We start from the raw sequence: 18108 nt of genomic DNA on the forward strand, positions 1-18108 counted from the left end.
ATGGCCATTATCTCTTCGGAGTCCAGAAAGGCAAAAAGTAGACCCATTTTAGGAAGTAGGAGGATGAGGTATTTAAAAACAAAACAAACCCAGGCTGTCTCTGTATCAGGCTATCTCATGGAACTTCACTTAATCTTGGGGGAAAAGTGGGCAACGAGGGTCCTTAAGTGGGTCTCCCTCTTCCTGTCCTGAGTGGGAGTGCCACCCCACTGTGTCCAACTCAGCCCAGCTACCTGATGGACTGTGACCCCACTCCTCTACCCGCCGGAGACAGCCCACAAGTGCTTGCCCACGTCCTATTCTCCCTGTGTGGGTCACTCTCTGCTGGTGTGTCTAGGCCGCAGTCTTCCTGCTTCTGAGATTTGGGCAAGTGGGTCTCTCACAGTGTTCCATTCCCGTTACCCCTGCCAGTTAACTCCCAGTTACTGAGTTAACAGAGGATGGGACTGGAGACCAGAGGAATCAATGTGCCTGAGTCACACCATTAGAAAGTGCAGCCTGGGTTCTACAACCAGCAGGAAGAATTCCTGCATCTGTTCCTTCCACTTCTTCTAGCCCAGCAGCCTCCTCCCCTCAATATACCAGGTGCCAGAACACAGCTGTCTCTTCGTGGCTCCCCCCACCCAGGCAAGCTGTCCTAGGGTGGGGCTGAGCTTGGTGGGGCAGCCGGGTAGGGGCCAGTGAGGCTGTGCCCCTGCAGGCAAATCCAGCCAGAGATTCATTCTGAGCAACAGTTCTGACTGGTGAGAGCGGCTGCTGACCGGTGGGTGTGGGGGATTGGGAGGGTCGGAAGTGTCAGGTCAGGGTGGATCAAGGGGCCTCAGAAGAAAACTTAGAATTGCCTGGGGAAGGAGTTGAGAGGAGTTGGGGAATGCCAGGGAGCCTGAGGGTGTGAATGGGGTGAGGTGGAGGGGGGAGATCTAGGGAACAGTAGGAGCCCCTGGAGGCTGGGAAGGGCAAACCGTAAGTCCTAGCCCCAGCTTTATTTTTGCCTTGGTGTCTTCATCTGCGCTATGGTAAGAACCCTCCTGCCCCAGCTACCTTGCCAAGAGAAAGGGCTTCTGGAAAGCAAAAATGACCCATAAACTGAGGTGGGGGGGGAGCATAAGGGTAGAAACTGAGGCGGAGGGGGGAAGCCTGCCCACCCCGAGTGTTTGCCAGGTGAGGATGGAGCAGGAAAGGGGCAAGCCTAGAGCCTGGATTGCCTCCACAGTCCTGGACCCAGCCATGCCGGTCCCACTGCTCCCGTTACTGCTGCGAACGCTGACGGGCCGCCTGCTTCTGCCTGCCGCCCGCCTGGCCCGCCGGCACCTCCTGCCCCTGCTGCGCCGACTGGCCCGCCGCCTAGGCTCGCAGGATGTTCGAGACGCTTTGCTGGGCTGTGTGTTGTTCGTCCTCAGCCAGAGACGCCCGCCCGACGCTGAGGAGGCCTCCAGAGCGGCCGGCCAGGAGAGGAGGGAGAGGCTAGCTCCCCGCAAATGAGGCCGCGGTCCCTGATATTGGCTGTGTCATCGAAAGCCTTTCTTCTGGACTATGACAGTCCTGGCACCATCACTGAGCGCAGCCTACCCAGTGTGCGGAAGACACGGTGGGGGACTGAACACAAGAAGGGTCTGACCAGGACGCCTCCCTTCTCCCAACAGGAATGACTGGAAGGATGCCCAGCATCGAGCAGAAAACTGATCATTACCCCTCCTGAATTCCTCCTCCCAAGACCCCTTTTTCCTAATCACATCTGGCTCCAGGGAAGGGAGGAAGTGGACTCTCCTCCCCTATCCCCAAACGGTGACATGAGGTCCAGTGAGGGACATTGCTTACCCAGGGACAACTGACAATTTACCTGAGAGGCGAGATTTTAACCCAGACGGTCTGTCTTCCAGACTCAGGATTTACCTTAAAAGAATAGGACCTTGGTTCCCTAGGGAGTCAGTCTTGCCCCAAAGCCCAGCATGCTGCAGGTGCTCAATAAACATTTGTTGATTTGAGTTCTTGGGACGCCATTTAAAGTCGTGTCACCCACACAGCTCCTACGCTCCTACGCAGAGAGAGAGCCTAACGTGGCCAGGGGGTGGGGGTGGGGGTGCGGGTGGGGTGGGGGCAGGGGTGGGGAAACCACTCAAGGGTTCCTTTTGCTTCCTATCCCATTGTCCCGCAGTCCTCATCTCCTGGAGGTTGTTTCCCTTGTGTAACTTCAGTATGTCACACTGTGACCCAGCAGTCTTGGGTCCGATTTGGAGGTCTGGCTGGCCAGCTCAAGGTAAGGAGGAAAACGTCACGTCCTTGAGCCAGGTTGGAGACTCTTCTCACCTAGTGGTGTGGGAAGAGGGAGATTTGTTTGCCAAGGGACCCCGCGGGCAGCCACCCAGCGGAGCAGTGTAGAAATGCTTCCCCTGAGGGGCCCCGTGTCCCTGAAGAGATCTAGACGGGGTGCGGGTGGGGGAGTGACCAGAGGCACTCACCTCATTATTTCCGCCTCCCCAAGGAGCAGCTCCTAAGAGGTCAAATAAGAGCTGTCAGATTCATTTGCATTCAGCCTCCGGGTAATTTGCTTATTGTTCCCAAATAATAGTCCTCCCTCCCTCCAGGAGTCTTGGGCTGTGGGTTCAGAGGGGGGAAATGAGGGATGCGGGCCCCTTTCCGGACCCCCATCTGGTCCCCACACCTTCGTTCCGAAGCTCGGCCCCGGGGGAAGAAGTGAGGCCCGAGCTGCGCGCCCCCACCCCAGCCCCGCGGGGCTTTCCGCCAGACCCCGGCCTGGCCACCCCTCGGCACCATCTGCTTCCCCCTGGCGTCCTCCAAAGCCAGTGCACGTGCTCACCCCTCTCGGGAAGGCGACCTGGGGGAAGGGGCGGAGTGAAGGGAGTTCCAGCTCGTGGTCCCCTAACCCCGTTCCCCTCCGGGGTCACGGGCACCTTTTCTTCCGTCTGATCCCGGCCTCCCATGCCGCCGGCCTCCCAAAGCGCTCCTCGCTCCCGAGCGGCGCGGGGCGGGACAGGGCAGGTCGCCGAGCGCGGGCCGGGCGCCGGCGTGGCCGGTTGCAACCCCTCTCCCGCCGGCAGCGGAGACCGGTCAGACCCGGCGCGGGCTGCGAGCTCCGGCCATGGCCCCAGCCCCGAGGTGAGGAGGCCAGGACGGGGAACCAGAGGGGGATTTTCGTCCTCCTCCTCCAAATCCGGCGGGTGCTCGGGGAGCTGAGGCGGGCCGCTGGGCGGTGGGGCGGGGGCTGCGCGGTTCCCACGCGCCTCGCGGGGCCGGGCGGAGAGAGGTGGGGTGGGGGCCCTAGTGGGGCTGGGGTGGGGGGCTATACGTGGGGTCGGGCTCTGCGATTTCCGGCGGAGGGGTTGCTTTTCTCGGACTTTGAAGGTCACCCCGCCCCACTCCTCCACCCCCGCTGCGCCACCCCAACCATATCCAGATTCCCCCAAGGTCAGAGACCTGCCCAGGGTAAAGGGTAGGGGCAGAGTTCTGGGAAATTAGGCTGGGAAGACCAAGCCCAGACGTAGTGAACCTCAAGTCTTGAACTCTGACCCTCATTCTCACCCTTAAGGACACACCCACTAGGAAAGTGAGGGAAGTGAGATGAGTCTGGCCCGGAGAGGGCTGGATCCTGTCTTTATTTTAAATGTGGATGTTTTGTTCATTATATCATTTTGTGCATTAACTTTGATTTTTTAAAAAATATCTCAAATATTATTTATCTTGATTTCTAAATTTTTTGGCGCCCCCATAAAATTTGCACCTCAGGCAAGTAAATGCCTCATTGGCCTCTCCCTAGTCCCAGCCCGGCCACAGACAGGGCCATGGACACAGAGTTGGGAACAAAATGAGAGAGCACAGTCATGAGATAGGTGCTGGTGACAAACAGCCAAGCCAAGCAAACACACTTCCAGCAAACACAGATGGACACAGGCTGGGGAGAGTGGACCGGTGTGTGAGGTGGTGGGCAGGCTTGGGGCCTGGAACACGAAGGAGGGAGTCTGGGGCAAGCGACAGTCTCAGAGTGGGAGATGGGGTGGGATCAGCCCTTTGCACCCTACTCCTATGCCAGGGACCTGAGGGAGAAAGACGTAAGACAGGGCAGAGGGTGACAGGACTGGCTGGGCCTACCCAGAAAACCTCCCGGCACAGGCTGGTGTGAGCTGGGGCCCTGAGGCTGTCCAGCAGAGGGCCCTGGCATCCAGCAACCATCTCTGGTCAGGGAAGGGCTCCGAAGGGGCGTGGATGTTGGCTGGGGGCCCAGGCAGGGTGACCGCCAGATGGGCTTCTCTCCAGCAATAACAGTCCTGGCTGTTGCCATCTAGTGAGCAGGCCAGGCCTCAGCGGGGGTGGGGAGAGGAGCCAGCCTTTCCCCTGTCTGGCCTGGGACCCTCACCACTTCCCTCCAGTTGCTTTCCCCTTCCAGCCCACTCTGCACACAACCTCACCCACTGGCCACCAGCCTGGCCATGCCAGGCACGTCTGTCTGACCACTAAGTCCTGCCACCCCCACGGGCCCAAAGATGGGAAATGAAGGTGGGGAGAGAGACCCGGGCCAAGGAAGAGGGGAGAGGAGGGCTGGGAGAGGAAGAGCGAGAGACTGGACAAACACAGAATGGGAATGGGGGTGGGTAGACCCAGACATGAAGCGGCCCTCAAGTCGTGGGGCATTGCCTAAAAAAATACCACCCTACCCCTCTTCCTGCCCTCTGTTTGCTTAAGGCTGGGGGGTGATGGTGTGTCATGTCTCCGTGGGAAGCGCCGGAAGGCTGAGAACACCCCTTCTGGAGTAGCTTGGGGACAGTCCACTGACCCTAAGTAGAAAAACTACACCTCCCTTCAGGGCCCAGTCTGTTTCCTGGCAAGAGGGTATGACCCTGCCTCATCATTGATGTTAGTAATGCTAATTGGTTTGTTTTTTTAAAAATATATATTTAGGGCGCCTGGGTGGCTCAGATGGTTAAGCGTCTGCCTTCGGCTCAGGTCATGGTCCCGGGGTCCTGGGATCGAGTCCCGCATCGGGCTCCCTGCTCCTTGGGAGCCTGCTTCTCCCTCTGCCTCTCTCTGTCTCTCACGAATAAATAAATAAAATCTTTAAAAATATGTTTATTTATTTATTTATTTATTTGAGAGGGAGAGGGAGAAGCAGACACCCCGCTGAGCAGCGAGCCCGATGTGGGACTCGGACCTCTGGATTATGACCTGAGCTGAAGGCAGGCGCTTACCGATTGAGCCACCAAGGCGCCCCCTGCTAATTGTTAATTAGTGTCCATGGCTTCTCCAGGGGACAGGTTTCTTGGGTAGTTGGGGTGTGGGGGGTGTGGGCGTTGGATTGGACTTTGTGTCTTCAAACCTCACCAGCAGACGGATTATCCTCCAGCACTGAGGGCTGCTACAGGGGCCCTGATTCTCCCCTCCCCCCAATTTACTGGCCAACCAAAAGCAGGGGAATCATTCCCCCTCCCGTGGAGGTGCCGGAAGGGCAGACCACTCCTCAGCATGCCCACCCCCTTCCTCCTCAGCCAGTGGCGGATGTGGGACTCAGCAAGGCTTGGCATTTGCCTCTGGGGACAATAGGATTCACTCAGGATGTAAGGCTGTTTGGGGCTTTTTTTTCTTACCATCTCCAACTGTTTCTCAGCTTTTCCAAAGTTCTGGATTTAGAAAGAGTGAATCTTGAGGGGCCTACAGACCTGTGCCTCTACCCCATCCACTACCCTCCCCCCAGACACGCATCCCCCTCCAAATCCCAGTTGAGGTTGGTGTGGTGTTTGCGTGTGGGTGTGCGGGTCTGTGTGTGTTAGAGGTGGGAAAATCAGGTCACTGATTATACTGACGATGCAGAGGGGTCCCTGGGCATGGGGGTTGGGGGAGCAGAGGATAAGTGCGAATGGCAGAAGGTGGCCCTGAAAAGGGAGCGGGCGCTGGAAAAGGAAAAGGTGCACTGGAGAAAGTGGCGTGGGAGGGGGTTGGGGGCAGTGATATCGGAATATCTGGGAGGGGACTCCGCACCGCTCTGGGCAGAGGGTTGGCTGCAGGGACAGTAGGAGTTTCTGGACCCCCAGCGCGGAACAGACTAGGGATGATACCCCTCCAGCCCCGGGTGCTCGTTAACGCGGCCGGGTTTGGTGTGGCACGGCCCAGAGGTCCTGTCTTAAGAAATAACGCGAGGGGTGGGCCCGGCAGCCCCGGGGGGAGGGGGCATGGGCGCGGCGGCTCGGGAAGGGGGGTAGGCTCGCATCCGGAGCTGCTGGGGGGGGGAGTAGCTGGGGCGGGGCCGCGGCGGCGCGGGCGGGGCGGGGGGGGGGAAGCGTACGCGCGCCGGGTAGGGGGGAGCGGACTGCGGACGCGGGCCGGGGCGGGCCGGGGCGGGCCGGGGCGGGCCCGGGCGGGCCCAGCGGAGGGCGGGTTTGAATGTGCTCCGGCGGGCGCGGGAAGCTGCCGAGAGGGCGCGCGGATCTCGGCGCCGTAGGACTCTTTCGTAGCAGGTGCTGCCCGGGCCGGGGTGCCGGGGCGTCGGGGAGGGGAGGACCGGGAACCGCCGGCGCGTAAGGCGCCTCTCCCCGCCGCCCCGAGGGCAGGGAGGCCGGGCCTGGCAGCTACGCGGCGCGCAGAGGCAACGCCGCGTGGGGCCCCCGCTTCCCCCGCGCCGAGCGTGCGGAGCCGCGCTGCACGTGGCGCGCCAGGGTCAGGGCGCGTGGAGACTCTGCGGAGATCAGGACCCGGGCGGGGCGTGGGCGGCCTGGCTGCTGGGCCTGAAACCGGCTGTCGCTGAGCTGACCTCCGCAAGGGGCGGGCGAGTAGATGGGTAATCTCGATGGATCTTGTTGGTACAGGAGAGGGGCCGCGCCGGTAACTGCGCTGGGTGGGGGGAATGGGCATGCGGGCACGCGGCTTGGAGGTGAATGAGCTGTCTGTTCCTGGCCTCCCCTTCCTGGGCGCATCCTCATTTACTCCTAGAGAGGACCCTTCCTTAACTCAGAACCCCTGGTTTCCTTCGGGCGGGGTGGAGAGCAGTGGTGGGTGAGGGCTGGTCTCAGCCCTGCCCTTCACCCTTCTTGGGGCGGCCCCTTTGCGCATTCCTCTCGGTAACCTCCCACTTCTGCCTGTTGAGCTCTCCGTGCCAGGATGTGTGTGTTATTGGAGGGGGGAGGGGGTTGCCTTACACCTGAGCTCTTGTCAGGCTTGAGATGACCTCAGCCCCCACCCTATTTTCCCCGTCATCTCCCAATATACGGGGCTAGCTGAGAAGCAGCCTTTATACCTACCTCCCCACCCCAGAAGAAGGCTAGAATAAGTTGCACATTGAGTTGGAATTCCAGCGCACCCCATTCACTAGCTCTGTGACCTTAGACAAGTGACTCAACCTCTCTGAACCTCAGCCTCCCGCATCTGTTCTATGGAGACGATTTAATACTAGCTTATGGGTGGTTGTGAGGGCAAGAGGAGCTATCTGCACGTAGTGGCTGGCCCCACACGCAACCCCAGGGAGTAGAGAATTTGATGCTACCGCAAAGGTGTGTCTAGAATCTGGGGTGCATGAGAGGTGCTGGGGGCCTGGGGGTAGGGAGGTGCTCAGTCTGTGTGGTGGTTACTTTCAGGGCTCCATCCTGGCAGGCCAGGGCATGGCTGGAGGGACAGCAGGTGGTCTGAGCTGGGATCAAATCCCTGGTTGCTGCTGGGCAAAGGCAGGCAGGAACAAAATACCTGGGCTGGCCAGCTGAATGTCAGGATGTGGGCAGAGGGGAGAGGCTCCCCTGGAGTTGAATTGTGCCCAGGACTGAGGTGGGGATGGCTGAGAACAGAACGTGGGCGGGTAGCTGGGGGAGAGGGCAGAAATGAATACTTTCCCAAGCCTAAGGCAGATTTTACTAAGGAAGGGGAGATACTCTATTCTCTCCACCCCAGCTCCCATCTGGGTTGAAGCTATACCAGTTCTTTCACTGCCAGGAATCTTGCCTGTGGGGGTGGGGGGGGGTGGAGCACGGGGTGTGCTGAGGTGTGAAGCTGGGAGATCCCCTCCCTAATACCTAATAGAAAATCTGAGTCCTGAGCCTTCTCTGCCTACCCCCCAGGGTAGAGCCTTCTTGCCCTCATCCTTCTTGAAAACATAAAAACTGTTGTTCACCACTCTGTCCATTCCCCAGTGCCTAGAACAGTGCCTGGCTAGCATGCAGAGGTCCTCAGTCAATATTTGTTGAAAAGATGAATGGAAGAAGTCCTCTGCCTCCATCTGGAGGTGTGTGGGTGTGTTCCTCCTGTCCCCGCCCTACAGCCCCCTACAACCCACATGTGGGCTGGGGGGCTGGGGGGCTGAGGAACGCCTTTGGAGAGTCTGGAGTTCACCCAGGGAGGGGTTGAGAGGAATTATGGGGAAGGGTAGAGAAGCCCCTTGAGGGTGTTGGGGGTCCCTGGCGGTATGTGTCTGCCAGTCTCAGGCTGGGACCTGGAGCACTTGGCAGTACCCGTGAGTTGTCCCACACCCTCAGCTCCCCTTCCGAGACTGCTGGGTGGCTTATCCCCCAGGCTATCTACAGGAGCAGTTTTTATCGTGTGTTGTGTGTGTGTGTGTGTAAGAGGCTTCTCAGAATGGGGCTGATCCCTCCCACAGCAAGGCCTGCAGGTGCAGGGTTCTCTCCCCATCCAGCCTCTGCCACTTTATTAATTCTGGACCCTTACCCAGGGGGAGCCCATGGACAAGGCCTGCTGCCAGAGCCTGAGCTAGGACCACCTCCCAAGGACTGCCCAGGCCCCCTCTGCTCTGACCCTTCTGCTGGCAAGTCTGGGCATCCGGTGAGTGCGGGCCCAGGCCCAGGCCCAGGCCCAGGCCCAGGCGGGTGGGGAAGCCAGTCCTCACCCCAAACAGCAGACCTGGTTCCAGAGCTAGGCCCGCACGTGGGGGATGCGCCAGCACACGCCTGCCTGGCTTTCCATGCTATCCAAAGGGAAAGCTGTCTCATCTGGTGCCAGGGTGCCTCCCCTACACGAGTGGGAAGCAGGAGGGGGATACTGAGGGGGGAAGCTAGGAGCTTTCGGTCAGGCCTGTGCCCCTACTCCTCCAGTCTTCCCTTCAAGTTTGGTCTCAGAAAGGGGAAGAGGACAGGGGCCTGGGAGTGAGTCAGAGAGGAACCGAGGGGGGATGGGGTTACCCTGGTGCCAGGACAGGGGAGGGGCAAGCTTAGTTGTGGGAAGGACTGTGTCCCCACATCGTGGTGAAGCGTTTTCCTAGAAAACTGGCCAGGACTAGGAAACCCTTGGGCAGTGACTGCAAAGGAAGGTTAAAGCGCCCCCGGCACAGAGAGGCTGGGGGCTGGGGGGCCTCCAGGAGGGGGCAGGCTCTCCAAGTCCACTCTTGCCATGAGTGCAGGGGCCCCCCCCAGAGGGTGTGAAGGTCAGAGTTGCAGAGAGGGACCTGGGCGTGGGGTGGGGTGCGGGGAGGCATCTCTGGCTTTAGTCCTTTATCGCTGCAGCTGCGAATGTTTGTTGTCTGCCCTCCCTCCTCCCCTCCCGCGCCCTCTTTGCTCTGACTCCTGTTTCCCTCCTCCTGTCCCTCCTTCCCCCCCATTATCGCTGCAGTCCCTGACCCCTCTCATCCTCTTCCCTTCCTTCTTTGCCAGTCCTTCCCTCCCTCTCGCTCATACTTCCTCCTCCTCCTCTCCTGCTCGCCACTCTCCTGTTTCCCAGCTTACAAACTGCTTCGGCTGCCGGATAAAAATAGCGGTGGCCAGGCTGGGAGCCAGGTAGCGCCTGAGCAGGCAGGGGGCCCGACAGCACTGGCCGCAGGGGTCAGATTGAGCAGTCCCGAGGGCCAGGGCCCGGGGGGGTACCTTCTGGACTCTTCAGTTTGCCCGCTCTGTGTGCCCTCCCCACCGCCACCTACCCCACAAGAGTCTAAAGAGGCCTATGAGGAAGCAGGGCCAAGACGTGGCCTCACGCTGCTTCTGCCCCCAGCAAGCGCCAGAAGGAGGGAGCTCTCAGCCAGGCAAACCCGACGCCGCCGTCACCATGACAACCACTCACCAGCCTCAGGACAGGTACGGGGACCTGGGCTGGGCATCCAGGGGGGCGGACATGGGTCTCCAAGGGGCTGGGTGCCATGTCCTTTGGAATTTGGGGTTTCCACTGCTGACTGGCCTTCCGGCAAAGTAGCTGTGAGTCAGGTCTGCCCGAGGGGTGGGGGCCGGGTGCGCCTTAGCTGGGGTGCCTGTTGGAAGGGCCAGGGTGGGTGGGCGGCGGCAGCCCCTCCCTGGCCTCTCAGTGTTTCCACTGTTGCTCTCCAGCCAGCTAGCAGTTTCCAGCTTCTCCTCCCATCACTCTGGGGAAATATTTGGCGGCACCCCTCGTTCCAGAACACATCTGGCAGAACTGCCCTCTTCCTCAGGCCTGGCCTTGAGCCTCTGCCTCAGATGACCCTGGCCCACCCTGGTCCTTGAGCTGACCTCGCTCTCGCTTCCCCACCCCTGGAGCCTATAAGCTCCTTTAAGTTAGACCTGCCACCACGATCACGCGTATGTGTTTTGTGGGGGAAGAGGCTGTAGCTTGGTTGAAGCTCTCCAAGGAGTCTGGGTCCCAAGACAGTTGAGGAAGCCATGCCTGCGGTCCAAAACTCCCTTCAGCCCAGGCCCCCCACCGCATCCCCTCGCCCCTGCGCATCCCGTCTTCCTCTTGTGCCAAAAGGCCGCCAAACTAGGCCACTTCTGGCTGTGGGACCTCTCTCTCTGTGACTGTTTCCCACCTGTAAAATCGGGGTGGGGTTTATTTGGGATGGGAGGGAATTTAAGGAGACCTAGTAAGTGCAGGCCCCAGGTTGGGTCGCTCCCTGTCTCCTCCGTTCCCAGGCCGCCTGTCCTGTCAGAGCCTCACCCGTTGGTAGCAGTTCTGGGAACCCCTCTCCCATCTCCATGCACCTTGGTCCCGTCACCCAGCCCTGCTCTGACCATCTGTTCTGGGCAGCCTCGGCCAGGGGCTTCTCCCTTCATTCTGGGCCTCTGAATCAAGTCCTTAGCTGTGTTCTTCAAGGTCATGAGGATATGAGGTGTGGGGGCGGTGGGGGGCTCTGTAGTTGAATGGCTCGGGCCTCCCCACTCGGAGCACTCACCCGGGCCTTTCCTGTGTGAGGCCAGGCCCTGCGCTCTGGCCAGACCTGTTTCTTCCCTGCCTTGGGCTTTGTCCCTGCCACTCAGTGAAGAAAGCCAGCGTGGGCTGTGGGTGGGTATGGCAGACACATCCGGAGACCACGCTGGGAGGGCCCAGGGCTGCCTGGGGGAGGCTGGCCCATCGCACACAGGCCCTGAGGTGTACGGCTTGGGGGCAATGCCCCGGGCCAGCCGAATGGGGCGGCACTCATTTGCTCTCTGTGGCCCACATGACGTCCAATGGCCTGTTACCACCTGGCCTCCTCTATGTGGTGTGACCTACAAAGCTAGTTTTGTCTGGGCCGGGGAAAAAAACAGCTCCCTCACTTCCCAGCCACCCCAAGTCACCCGCCCTCCTGTCTGACTAGGTCCAGAGTGGTCTGGGAGTTTCTTGACCTCAGACTCCTCTTTGGGGAGCCACACAGTGCCTGCCCAGACGGCATAATCACTTCCAGCCTGCCCAGTGGGGGTGGAAGACACTTTCTGTTTGCTTTCTCCTTCACCCGCCCACCCCCAGCCCCTAGCAGGATTTCCAAAACCACCTCCGGATGTGTGGGTCACACTGGTTCCCAAGCCTGCAGGGTCCCCCGAGTCTTCGGGGCTGAGAATCAAGGTCCTGTTGGCCATGCCTTTCAGTCCTGTGTCCCTCCCTGGCCCTCCTCCCCCTATGGACTTGTCTGCCTTTTTCCCTATCCCAGGACGCTTTCCCTTTCCACGTAAACCCGTAGGAAGACTCAGGCACATGGACATAAACACGGATGCCTGTGTCCTGCGATGGCTGGAGAGCCCGAAGGTTGAGGAGGCAGGAGCTTTTAGGTTTGATCTGGGAAGGAGGGGGGGATGGTGGATCATCTGGCCCCTTTTTCTCTCCCATCCTCAGGTACAAAGCTGTCTGGCTTATCTTCTTCATGCTGGGTCTGGGGACGCTACTCCCATGGAATTTTTTCATGACAGCCACTAGGGTGAGACTCGGGGACCTGGGCTCCAGGGGGCATGTAGGGCCTGGCTGCTGTGTCCTCGGGAGCGCTGGGAGAGAAGTCTCAAGGCTTCTGTCTTGCAACCCCCACAGTATTTCACAAACCGCCTGGACGAGTCCCAGAATATGTCCTTGGTCACTGCCGAGCTGAGCAAGGACATCCAGCCCTCAGCCACCCCCACAGTGCCCTCCCCAGAGCGGAATTTGCTCAGTGCTGTCTTCAACAATGTCATGACGTTATGTGCCATGCTGCCCCTGCTGTTCTTCACCTGCCTTAACTCTTTCCTGCATCAGAGGTGAGCGCCTGGGCCCCTGGCCTGACCCCTCGATGCCTCTCTCTCTCCCTGGGCTGAGCCCCCGGCCTCACCGCCCCGGCCTCTGGGCAGGATCCCCCAGTCTGTTCGGATCCTGGGCAGCCTGGTAGCCATCCTGTTGGTGTTCCTGATCACTGCTGTCCTGGTGAAGGTGCAGCTGGACGCCATACCCTTCTTTGTCATCACCATGGTCAAGATCGTTCTCATCAACTGTAAGTGGGGCTGGGAGGGGGCAGAGATCTTCCCATATCCCCCCACCCTTCCTTCAGACCCACAGTCAGCCAGGAACGGAGCCCCTTCCTCCCCCCAGAGGAAAGAAATGGATGCCGTGGGCGGTCCGGCCTCCAGAGGCCTGAGCACGCACGAACCAGGGCTGGGAGGCAGGGCAGAGAGGGCTGTGTTTGGTGTCACGACTCCACCGGGACCCGTTTTCCCACGGGCCTCCAGCCACCCGCAGCGGAAGCAAGTCCCACTCTGCTCCCTCTCCCCTGCTGATGCCCACCTCGTGCCCCCAGCATTCGGTGCCATCCTGCAAGGCAGCCTGTTTGGTCTGGCCGGCCTCCTGCCCACCAGCTACACTGCCCCCATCATGAGTGGCCAGGGCCTGGCAGGCATCTTCGCCTCGGTGGCCATGATCTGTGCCATTGCCAGTAAGTATGGCCACCTGTCTGCCTGCCGGCCTGGTTGGTGGGGTGGGGGAGGGGAGGGGCAGGGGTCGGGACAGTCTCTGATCACTCACATGCTCCACACAGGTGGCTCAGAGCTGTCAGAAAGTGCCTTCGGCTACTTTATTATCGCCTGTGGGGTTATTGTTTTAGCCATCATCTGTTACCTGGCCCTGCCCCGACTGGTAAGCAGATGGAGAAAGCCGGATTTGGGGTGGGGGTGGGGAGTCCAGGGCTCCAGACCAGTGGTGTTCTGGGACCCAAACCTGGCGTTGGAGGGGGGAGTTCTGGAGCTTCCACCTCTGAATCCACCTCCCTGGTGTCCCTCACTTGGTAGGAATTCTATCGCTACTACCAACAGTTCAAGCTTGAAGGGCCTGGGGAGCAGGAGACCAAGTTGGACCTCATTAGTAAAGGTCAGAATAGCCTGCGGAAGCTGGGGTGGAGGGCGGCCTGCCCAGCAGGGGGCAGCCTGGGTACAGAGGGCAAGAAGGAGTGTGCTGTATTGGCTGGCAGGGATAAGCCAGCAGCCAGAGGGACTGGGGCTGGGATGAGGGGGGAGCAATAGGAAACAAAGGCCGGGAGAGGTGAAATGGGGGGAAATGCTGGATGCCCTTGAACATCTGAGGGCAGTGGGAAGCAATTTCAGATTCTTGTAATAGAACCTGAGGCTCCTGGGAGAGGTCAGGACCCCTGGGACTTGTGATGTGGGACTTACAGGTCTGGGAGGTCTGGGCTCGGTGTTAGGGTGTGGCTGTGTCCCAGGGAAGGGGTCTCCACCCCCAACTAACCCCAGCCCTTTGGGGGAATGTTTCTGTCATCTCTTACTGTTCTATCCTCCCTACAACGTGATGCTCCCACAACGTGTCACCCCCACCCCACCCCAGGAGAGGAGACAGGAGCAAACAAAGAGGAGTCCAGAGTTCCAGCCCCCAGCTCTCAGCCCACCAACAAAGGCCACTCAATCCGAGCCATCCTCAGAAATGTATGTGGGACATGGGTGTTCTGCCCTCTGCCCCTTACCCGCTTTTTCTCTTACTTTTGCCCCTCCCGACCCATGCGCTATCCATCCACTCCCTTTCCTACCCGAGACTGGCCACTCCCCTGGATTCTGTGTGTGTGTGTTGGGGGGGGCGGGATTCTGGGCTCTTTGTTGCACAGCCACCTTGAAGACGCGGGCCTGGGTCCCTCTCCTCCAGATCTTAGTCCCGGCTCTCTCTGTCTGCTTCATCTTCACGGTGACCATTGGGGTGTTTCCCGCCGTGACTGCTGAGGTCCAGTCCAGCATCGCGGGCACCAGTGCCTGGGGTGAGGACACCGTGGGTTCCCAGGATGGGGGCACACCGGGGCTAGAGCAGGTTTGGGAGTGGGGGGCAGGGGGAGCCTGGGCTTCCGTCTCCCCAGCTAAACTCTCCTGGCCCATTTGCCCTTCCCTGACCTGGAAGCATCTTCTCCATTTCCAGCTGGGGAAACTGAGCCCCTGTGAGGGTTAGGGTTGCTGAATCTGCCTCTCTGGACCTAATAACCACCCCTGACTCTACTCTTCTTTTTCCAGGAGACTACTTCATTCCTGTGTCTTGTTTCTTGACTTTCAATGTCTTTGACTGGCTGGGCCGGAGCCTCACAGCTGTATTTACATGGGTAAGTGGAAGAAGGAGGCGCCCAGCCCCTGTGCGAGGGAGGGCAGAGTTCAGCCTGAGACCCAGAAAGGGAACCAGGAAAGTATGGTGATAATGGGACCATGCCTTTTTTTTTTTTTTAAAAAAAACAAGACATAATCTATGTGTACTAAGTCATACAGATCTTAAGCGTACAGCTTAATGACTACACACACACGCACGCACGCACGCACGCACGTGCTGCTGTATAATCACGAGCCAGGTCAAGATATAGAACGTTTCCAGCTCTCAAGGTGGCTCAGCCATGCTCCCTCACAATCAGTATGCCCGAAGGGTAACCAGATCCAATTCAGATCCTGAGGGGCCCCAAGTGGAGCGCTGGGGGCCAGCCCAGGCTGAGGCACCACCTGTTCCTCCGTAGCCCGGGAAGGACAGCCACTGGCTGCCAAGCCTGGTGCTGGCCCGGATGTTGTTTGTGCCCCTGCTGTTGCTGTGTAACGTCCAGCCCCGCCGCCACCTGGCTGTGGTCTTTGAGCACGACGCCTGGTTCATCATCTTCATGGCTGCCTTCGCCTTCTCCAACGGCTACCTCGCCAGTCTCTGCATGTGCTTCGGGCCCAAGTGAGTGGGGCCCCTGGTGGCATTAGGCAGGGTCTAGAGTTCCAGTGGCGGACAGCCCGTGGAGGGGGAGAGGGCAACAGGAGACTCCCTGATCCTGGAGGGGCATGTAGGTGAAGGGGTCGTGGTGGAGGGTGGGGCACCCAGGGTACCCAGGTGGAGATGCGGGAAGGTGGGAGACAGCCCCCTTACGCATTCCCCCAAGAGGCAAAAGCCAGATTGGAGGTGGGAAGGTAGGATGGGCCTGGGGAGCAGCAGAATTCTGTGCTCAGGCAAGTCTCGCCATCACAGATGCTCTGTGGGGGGAGAGCTGGGCGGGGGCTGGGGTAGGGGCCATTCTAAGGAAGCCTTGCCCTCCCGCCTTTAGGAAAGTGAAGCCGGCTGAGGCAGAGACAGCTGGAGCCATCATGGCCTTCTTTCTGTCTCTGGGCCTGGCACTGGGGGCTGTCTTCTCCTTCCTGTGCCGGTCTATTGTGTGACCATGGATGGATAGAAGGACTGCACTGACCACCTGCTCCTGCACCCTTTCTTCTCCTTCAGGGATGGGCAGGGGTGGTCTGGAGGTTTTCTCTTTTCGCCAGCTTCTGCTTTCTCACAGCCTGTTCTGGGCCTGGGTGTCCAGGCCCTGAGGAGGGAGCGTCTACGGATGGACAGTGGGGACATTGTGAGCCTGAGGGTCAGAATCAAGGGAGGGCATGCAGGCTGTGCATCTGCTCAAGTCCCCTTCAGCCACCACCCCCCCGCACTTGGCTCTGACTGATCGCTGCTAGGCTCAGAGAGAGAGGGTATGTGGGTATATGTGTGTGTGTGTGTGTCTCTGTTCAGCATATATACCAGCAGTGGCTTGGGGCCGGGACTGTCTGTCTAAGGTCCCGTATGATAATATTTCCATATTCTCCCCGTGTGCCTCCTCCGCCCACATTTCCATGTCCCTCCCCTGTTCCCCCTGCCTTGTTCCTACCAAGCATGCACCTTGTACAGTTGCCATTTAACTGCTTTTTTTTATATTCAACAGAAACCAGGTGCCTTCAGAGGCTCTCTGATGAAATAAATTTTTTTTTTTTTTTCTCCACGGCTCCCTGTGTCCTCCAGCCGCAGCTCCTAGAGAGGGCAGCAGGATGGCAGCCTGAATCTGGGGGATGAGCATGACCCAGCTGAACCCTGGCCAGTACCGTGCCCGTGTCCAGTGGTGGGGGTGGTGGCGGTTAGTCCTCTTAGCCTCAGTGGGGCTGCAGTGCCCCCTGCCGGGGCCACAGAGGAGGGACAGGCCTGGAGCCAAGACTGCTGGCTGAGACTGAAAAAGGCCATTTTTTCTTTGCTGCTCAATTCCTTCTTTCACAGGACTGGGGGTAGGGACAGTGCTCCGTCTTTCTTTTGTCTTCACTACCGCCCTCACCTGTCCTCACCCCTCAGCCCCAGGAATAAACCTGCGACCATGGTCTGCTCCTCCCCGCCACGAACATCCCCTCCCCTGCACTCCCACACCTCCAGGCAAGAAGAGGCTGCAGCCCCACCATGTCCCCTACCTGGCACTCTGCCCTGACACCTGGGGAACACGGGGCCTCTGTGTCCTTACATGGAAATGGGGCCCCCTCCCCTTTTCTTCTCCCGCTCTCCTAGGGAGGGGTCTGTGGGACTGTAAGAGTGGCTCCGTGGAGGGAGCCGTATCACTGGATCCCCTTCATAGAAATGACTCTTCCTGACTGGAAGTGGGAGTTCTGGCCACTGGGGCGGGGCGGGGACAAACGGGGACACACGCACACGCACACATGCTCACACAAAGGCTCACTAATCCCTGACCTGCAGATAGCTACAAATTGACACCTCTGTCAGGGCTTTTGTTTATCAGTTTAATTTAATTGAAGGCTTCAGGCCTCATTAAGGGCTCTTAGCACATTTTTAAGGCTGTTTGATGAGCTCTGAAGTTCTCAGGGGGTAGTTAAGCATATCATTATATGGAGAACTGGAGTTCATAGACTCCAGGGGTACACGTCAAACCAAGGTTTATATCCGAGGTTGGTGGAAAATAAGGTACTCCTTTCCTATCAGATTCGAAAGCAGGGTTCCCTGAGTATGTCTCAGCCTTTGCAGTGCCTTCTGGCACTGAGGCTGAAATAAACTTGTGCTTTTCGTCTTCTCTCCCTCAGTCCCTCTTGACCTTCCCATGGTACCCCAACCTGAGAGTCCTATTGGGCCCCTTCCTTGGCACCAGCAGCCCCTCAGGGACGCTGTGCTTCTTCCCTGGGTTCCTTCCACCGCCTTCTGCCTGCTCTTTCAGGACTCCAGCCCAGGTGTCCTTCATTCCATCCCACATATGGCCACAGAATAATCTAAAAAAACTAACTGATATGCTGCTCTCTCCAGAGTATGCTGAGCATTTCCTGATTTCCCAGCAATGACAGCTAGTTTATGCAATTCCTTCCCCTTCTGTGCCTCAGAGCTTTTGTAACTTAGTGACCTAACTTTTATCATGCCCTTGACCACACTCCAGCTACCAGACAGAACTCTTGTTTTTCGAGATAGGGTCTACATTCTATTCATGTTTTCACTCTTTCAGCTACAGGTGCTTTACCTGGCTCCCAGACGTACTCACAAAATTGTCCCTCCCCAAGCACCCCACATGCCTGACTCCACCTGTGGGGTGCCACTCATTTCCATTCCCTGTGCTCAAGGGATGGAGATGGGTGTTAAGTAGGTTTCTCTGGACGCCAGCAATGATTCGAAGGATGGAAAAACAGATAATCACATCACTTTCCTTCTTTCTGTACTCAAATAGATGTAGAGGAAAATTACTAGAATATTTTT

At 58.8% G+C, this 18108-nt stretch overlaps 2 protein-coding genes across 8 annotated transcripts; both read left to right on the forward strand.

Annotated features, from left to right (window-relative positions):
- The first annotated feature begins 1227 nt into the window (after positions 1 to 1227).
- MYMX (myomixer, myoblast fusion factor) lies at positions 1228 to 1985 on the forward strand. The gene has a single exon (XM_031039643.2). It carries the CDS (start codon positions 1228 to 1230, stop codon positions 1480 to 1482), a length of 255 nt encoding a protein of 84 aa, XP_030895503.1. The 3' UTR covers positions 1483 to 1985.
- A 994-nt stretch (positions 1986 to 2979) lies between these two features.
- On the forward strand, positions 2980 to 17444 carry SLC29A1 (solute carrier family 29 member 1 (Augustine blood group)). 7 transcript variants are annotated; one of them, XM_081828354.1, is made up of 14 exons: positions 2980 to 3117; positions 8660 to 8769; positions 9865 to 10010; positions 11992 to 12073; positions 12181 to 12383; positions 12474 to 12613; positions 12917 to 13051; positions 13154 to 13251; positions 13404 to 13482; positions 13954 to 14051; positions 14266 to 14374; positions 14622 to 14707; positions 15107 to 15306; positions 15671 to 16369. In XM_081828354.1, exons 3-14 carry the CDS (start codon positions 9880 to 9882, stop codon positions 15780 to 15782), a joined length of 1473 nt encoding a protein of 490 aa, XP_081684480.1. In that variant the 5' UTR covers positions 2980 to 3117; positions 8660 to 8769; positions 9865 to 9879; the 3' UTR covers positions 15783 to 16369. The 7 variants fall into 7 exon arrangements, with proteins under 7 accessions (XP_081684480.1, XP_030874812.1, XP_081684481.1 ...); XM_031018952.2 differs by having other exon boundaries at positions 9928 to 10010; XM_081828355.1 differs by lacking the exon at positions 2980 to 3117 and adding an exon at positions 6312 to 6464.
- Positions 17445 to 18108: the final 664 nt, after the last annotated feature.

This window comes from Leptonychotes weddellii, chromosome 8 (genome assembly GCF_054177405.1).
Source record: "Leptonychotes weddellii isolate Sample4059 chromosome 8, ASM5417740v2, whole genome shotgun sequence".
NCBI lineage: Eukaryota > Metazoa > Chordata > Mammalia > Carnivora > Phocidae > Leptonychotes > Leptonychotes weddellii.